The sequence below is a fragment of the Halyomorpha halys genome, unplaced genomic scaffold (genome assembly GCF_000696795.3).
Source record: "Halyomorpha halys isolate HHAL.00 unplaced genomic scaffold, Hhal_1.1 Scaffold148.1, whole genome shotgun sequence".
Lineage (NCBI taxonomy): Eukaryota > Metazoa > Arthropoda > Insecta > Hemiptera > Pentatomidae > Halyomorpha > Halyomorpha halys.
Genome location: NW_027112919.1, coordinates 994,950 through 1,002,141, shown reverse-complemented (window position 1 = coordinate 1,002,141; position 7,192 = coordinate 994,950). Strand labels below are relative to the sequence as shown.

Below are 7,192 nucleotides of genomic sequence, written 5' to 3'. Positions count from 1 at the left end.
GCAGGCCCTGAGGAGTCTCATTTTCGAGATGGAATCAAGGCATTGGAACATCGCAGGACCAAATGCATTAGTCTACCGGGAGACTATGTTGAAAAATAAAAGCAGTCCCACCGAAGTAAGACACTTTAAGTATTCCTGCTAATTTTTTTTATACAAATCTGTGGAGCCCCAAGCTTCCGTATATCATATTAGTTAAAATATACCAGCACCTGTAGGGCTATAAGAAAAGACATGTATTAGAACACTTTTTATTTTACGTTCATAATTTTAAAATCTGTTAGTAAATTTTCTAATTGATAACAACAGTAGATTACAAATATTCACTGCTTTACAATGACAACATTTATTTTGATTTCTACATCATAATTGGCAATTGACTAGGGATCTTTGTGTCAAAACTAGTACAACATTGGAAAATTCTTCTTTATGTGCTGCTGGTGACTTGGCGACAATTAAGGATGTTTCAAAAAACAATATTCATCTAAAATATAACAAATGTGCCCACTGGTATTGAATCAGTTCTGATTTATTATTACTCTTTTTATTTTTGATAGGTTAAATAAAAATAAATACATAGCATATTCATTCAAATTTGTCACTGGGTCCATTACAGTCTTTCGATGCTAGTAGAAATGGTGTAGTAGTAACTAATGTTAAGTAAATCTTTATTCCAGTATGTAAAACTACCAGCCACTTATCTATATAACAATAGTTGAAAATATATTATAATTATATAATATTGTAATATATAACTGATGGGTTCCTTCTAAAAAGGTCATAATTACAAAATGATTTATCATTGTAAAAATATTCTTTACAAACTAATCCGGCTGGTGTTAACAATGAAAACAATAATTAATCTTTAATAAATACCTTCACCCTCCAAAACTTAAAAATGATGTATAGTAAAAGTTAAGACTTATTTTTCTTAATCCTGAAAAATTTGATGAAATGACAGTTATAACCATTTTAGAGACAGTTCTTTAGTTGTCAAGAAAGATGTAATTGTTTTAGTATATGTATTGGTGTTAACTATGGGATGAATTTCAATATAACATTATTTTAACTTTTGTATACACTAAATGGATTGTAATGGTTTCAAATTTAATTAGATTCGATCAATTAAAAAAAAAAATAATGCAACACTTTTCAAAATGTTAATACAATATTTTTGAAACGTTTTGATATTTTTAATAAAATTAGTAATGTAAAAAATATTTTTAATTTTTTTAAAATATAAATTTTTTTCTTGATCTTAATTTTTCCATAAAAATATCAAAGCTGAATATTTTTTTAACTAAATTAAGTTACTTAGTTCAATACCATTTAATGGAAGTTGTACAAATTAAGGTTTTTCATGTAAAAATTTCCCTTTCTACAATCACAAGTAATCAGAAAAGTGCAAAAAACGATCAATCTAAACAAAAATGATGGATATTAGGTCAGTATTGAAACAAAATATTTTAATTTTTCTTGCATTGTATTTTGAAATTTCCGATGAGTTATTAATGGTCATTAGTTGAATGTGAAAATTATGACTCTTTTTTATGATTTTATTTAAAACACATCTATCACAACAATAACATTTTGGAGTTTTGTCCCATCTGCAAGATCAAACTAAGCTACAACAACTATTTTGTCAAAAATACATCCATAATGATGATTTTGTTACTTTTAATATACGTATGTATCAATGTAATTATTCAGTTTTTAACATAAATGCAGATAAAAAATGGTATCACATATCTTGAATGATATAATAATAATCTAATAATTTTTTTCTTCATTGATAGTGAAGAAATTTGACTTTTTTGAAGAATAAATTTAGTTTTACTTTGGCGTATATCAATGTTTTTAAACAGAATTAATGAAGTACCTTATAATTAAGGTGAAAATTAATTTTACACACCATTTTTACTATGACATCGGAAGTGATATGTATTTAAAGTCTATCTAATAATAATAATCATGTATTTATTTTCACTTGTTTCTAGAAAAATGCAGAGTTAATTTGGTAAAACCTTGTTTATGATACCATAAAAATATATATTAACATATATTTATATCATTGCTACTAAATTTAAGCAACAAATGTGAATTTAGTCATTTTTCAGTTTTACTTTTACTTCTAACTTTTCTATTATGATTTTTTTCCATTATATTTGTTCCTTCTCTGGACCCAAGATTTGTTTTTATATGACTATACAAAAAGCTTCTGGTAAATTTTTAAAAACTAAAAAATTGAATAAATGTCATTTTTCACATACGTTACTTAATTCTGGTAGTAACAATTTATATACAACTATTAACCAATAATGTATTTCATTATAAAAATAATTAAACAATTATTTTGTAAGTAAAACAAAGTATATAAGGGCAGGAAACGTTTGGTAAAAATAAAAGGATCGTTTAGATTATTGGTTTAAGATTAGAGAAGAAACATAATTTATATCTTGAATTTACAAAACATATCTTGATGCTTTTCTTACCTTAGAAGGACATATTATTATGTATAAGTCATTCCCATCTCTGAAGAATCCTTTAAAATGGTGGCGAAACATTAAATAAGAAATTGATCTCTTTCAAGAAGGAATTTTAAAATGATAACTCAAAAAAATGGTTTAAAAACCACATTGTTTTGGCAATCCAAGAAAGAATTCATGAGCAGAAATGCTCTAAAATAAGATGAAATTATGTTTTATTAATAAGAAAGAGGAGATATTGTAATTTGATTTATTAATTTACAAAACTGCATTTCTACCTGCTCTCTACAATGGATCATGGACCCTGACAAAGAGTGAAATCTATACCAAAAGATAGTCCTCGAGACAAATAGAAGATAAAACATGAGGAGACAGTGTAGGACATTCCACAACTATATTGAGAATAAAACATCAGTCAGTTATCAAAATACATCATAAATGAAGGGCATATTGTTCTGTAAAAGTCATCCACACCGTTGAAGAATTCCTCTGAAATGAGGTAAAATATTAAATAAAAAATTGATCTCTTTAAAGAAGAAAAGTTATAATGATACTAAAGAAAGTATTTTGCAAACAACAAACTTAATATTCTTGTTATTTGATTAAATGAATGTTAATTGCCCAGAAATTGAATCCATACAATGAAGAGAAAGGCTAAGTTCATCCTATAGATTCTTTTAATTAAGATCATAATTTAGCATTAACACTTGGATAATAACCTACGAGATGGAATTATAGGGACAAAAACACGAAAAATTCTAGACAACTGGTAAATTTTTTAAAAGGAAGAAATATGAACACAAAAATTTATGTTTCTCCCTATTTTGGCTCACTTTTGCAAATCAGGGGAATTTACCCATAAATATAAGGAAAGGATTAAATCATGATGAATGAATAATTCAAGAAAAATTAATGGTAAAACTTGAAGACGGAATACCAGTAACGCTAGGCTTAGAATAAAACCAGAACTGTCTGTGACATGTAGAAAACAATGTTTGAAAGGGTAATTCTATTGAGGAAGATAAGTTTGACAAAGAAATTAAATGTTAAATAATAAGTAAATAGGTGGAAGAAAACTAAAATATAGTACAAGGAAGTGTTAGGGGAAAATAATAATAAGGCAGAAGAATGGAGGCATGAAGTGACTACAGGCAGAGGCCTTTGGTCCAGGTTGTGTAGAGAGGTATAAGAGTTTCTATAGGAAAGAAAGATAAAGATTTTTTTAACTTGAAATATGTGAGGGAAGATAGATTATACACAACTATTAGGAAATAGGAAAAAGTTTATGACATTAAATCATACATCTAGAATGATTAAAAATAATACTTTTTTAACAAGGTTTTACTGTACAGTAGAATAAATTATAAAATAAAATTTAATACCCAAAACAGTGGACTCCCTATAATATAAGTACTGAGGGCTTTTAAAAATTAAACATTGTTATGTTCTTATTTAGATAATACATTGTGCTTAAAATATTTTTTGGTAGGAGCTTCTAATTGGAACTCTATGACTAAATATATATATTTTTTTATTTACCCAAAATAATTATTAACTACTTACTATATAGACAATATACTTAAAAAAATTACAGTAAACATAGCAGTTTTAAATTAAACAACAGCTCTTACCAGAGTTCTTTGTGGAAGGAATAAAGTTTGTGGTATGACTATTAATCCACTAATCATCTGTAATGGTTATGAACATAAATGAAAAATAAATATTAAAAAATAAACTTTATCTTTATTTTTTTTTTTTTATTATTTAACCTATTTTTCATTTTTTTTTTTCATTATTATATATAATATTATAGAAATTGTCTCACTGAACAGTTTATTACATTTCAAATATTTTTTGTCAAAATACTCTCAACAGCAAATTATGGAGAGTCAACTGTACAATGTAAATAATTTATTATTCAAATAATTATAATATAATTACATAATGATGGTATAATATCAATTCAGAATTGATTAAAAAATATTGAGATGAGCAAAAAAATGGATAGACATAAGAGACAAACAATAGCAAAATAGATTAAAGACAATTATTTCATTGAAATAGAAATTATCTGAACATACGGAAGAACATTATTATGATTCAGCAATTACTTCCCATCACATTTAACCATTAAAGCTCATTAAATACAAAATGAATTTTCTATTCACATTTACACTTAACATGGTAACTAGTCTTGTAAAAAATTATAACTATGTTCATTTTCACATTTCAATTTTTTTTTTAATTTTTTTTTTTTTTTTAATCATTCCTTATCATTAAACATTTACAAGTGCATTTAATATAAACATTTAGAACACCTCCATTGGAGATGTTTGTATAGGAGATTTATATTTATATATATATATATATTATACAGAATAATCTCATCCACCACATTATGTATAAATATATAATACACAACATTTCCCTAGAGTCAATGGACATGTCATAGAGGTGTAAATTAATTCCCGTGCTGAAAAGTCATAAAGACTTATTCAGTTCCGATTCCCATCCGTTCGAAAAAGCCTTAGCAATAGTGGGACTTAGATTTTTAAGATGTGTACTGATTCTTCTTTTCATGTATTATAGCCATTTACTAAGGTATCTATTATCAGCTTTATCGTCACTTTGTAGATGTTTTCCACATTCTCCGTGTACCTGTCGCCAAGGGTCATTTCTACAGCTTCCAAAAATGGCTTCTCGATTTTCTGAAAAAATAATGAAATTATTAGAATTCATTGAAAATTAAAATTTAATATAAGTATTGAACAATTAAAATTAAAATCATATAGATTCAGTCCAATGAGTAAAGAAATACCTATTCAAAAGATAAAATATATATAAGGGCCTGTGTAGCAGAGAGGCTGAAGGTGTTTGCAATTGGTAATCAAAGTGACTACTGATGATGGAAAGCTACAATTCTATCTCTCTCATCCTCTCCCCCTCACTGGGTTTATGAGTTCTGTCAGCCTACTGGAGGCAACTTATATTAACTGGAATGATGATCCTACTCCAAGTACTTTAATCGGATTGTGGTCTTCTGGGATGCCTAATAGTCACTCAGAGCTTTGGCCCATGGACATGCACCTCCTGAGCGTCGACAGCCCATGGATCTAGACTGATTTATCGTTGACCTTGAATCATAATGTAGAATTGGCTTCAAATGGGCAGGTTATGTAGCTATAGGTAATCTGCATGGAAGCCATAGTTGATAGCACCATATGGTTGGGTTATCACCTCTAGACTGACTGTGCTCTTTCAAGCAATAATGTCTGCAAGACCACATTATGCAGCCTAAAATTTTATCCGCTTAGCCAGCCTAATTAAGATCAAGACATCCAGTGTTAAGAAGGAGAGTTGGTTAATTCATAGTGTATAACAGAAAAATCTACAATATTAATTATTAACCATTTATTAAGTAAAAATAAAAACATGATATGTAAATAAATATAATTGGAATGCAATACTTAATATATAGATGATATGAATATCAATATATTATAAGTTAACCTTATTAGACCATTTTGATATAATTTTAAGTAAAAATTCCTTTAGATACATGATTTAATTTAATATCCTATAAATATTTAGTGATTTTCTTTTTTCTCCTTTCCAAATACTTCTTTATTTAAAAAAAAAAAAAGAAATTACTCTTCAAAAGATACATTTACATCAATTACACTATTATAATGTTAAAGTCCCCTTTCCAGCTTCCCTTGTCTAAAATCCGTAAAATTTTACTTTTATAATTTTTTTAACTACTTGGTATCTTTATCACACCAAAATGAAATTAACCTTCATCCTAATCCTTGCTATGCTTACATTTTATCTTTTTTTTTTCTTTCCTTTTCCTTATACACACCATTCCACCACCTCATTTCATTTTATTATAATTTGTACCAGGAAGAGAAAGGTAACAATAATATAACTATTATATTTATAATATGCTAATTTATATAAATTTTATAACTAATATTTAAATAATAATTGTTATATTTTTAATGCTGTTAAAGAAAGGATATAAAACATAAATTAGTAATTTCAGATGAAAATTTTACTTCTATTATGGCGAAAAATTCACCAAAAAACCACTATAGTGAACAAGGTACTTTTTATATATATGTATGTATAGTTGACCATAAAATTTTTAATATAAGAAGATCGTCAGGGTTACGGTCAAACTATTTATTCTTTTTTTTACCGCAACCCTGACCATCTTCTTATATTTACACCAGTCACACGGATATTGCCTTATTCCATTACATCAGGTCCAAAACTGACTTAGGGCTTACATTATGGATGGTCATGTACATGGTGCTTCTCATTTTGTATTCATTAATCTGCACGAAATAATTGAAGTAGTGTAGGAGAACTTTAAATAAGAGACATCTCATTAAGCATTTTAATAAGATGAGTTCTTAACATAATATTACGATACATGAATACATTAATATCATCAAAATATTAATGAAGGATGTAATGAATTTTAAAACCATGCTGGGTCCACTTTGTAGTTCAAGTTCCGGATAATAACATGATGCAAATAATATAGATATTAAAAGTATTCTTACAGAATTTAACATTTGTTAGCTATCTAATCAAATATTTTTAATGCAATATTGTAGACCTGGTCACTAGTTGATTAAAATTTTAAATTACAACATAAAATTAAATAAGTTTTTTCACTTATTAGTGTTATTCTCTGACCA

At 26.9% G+C, this 7,192-nt stretch overlaps 1 protein-coding gene across 1 annotated transcript in view; it reads right to left on the bottom strand.

Moving 5' to 3' along the window:
- Positions 1-234: 234 nt before the first annotated feature.
- LOC106678602 (neuroglobin) overlaps positions 235-7,192 on the bottom strand; it is a 396,383-nt gene continuing 389,425 nt past the window's right edge. The window contains exon 3 of the mRNA XM_067050592.1: positions 235-5,191. Coding sequence (XP_066906693.1) covers positions 5,060-5,191 — 132 coding nt within the window. The 3' untranslated portion in view covers positions 235-5,059. The remainder of the gene's footprint in view (positions 5,192-7,192) is intronic.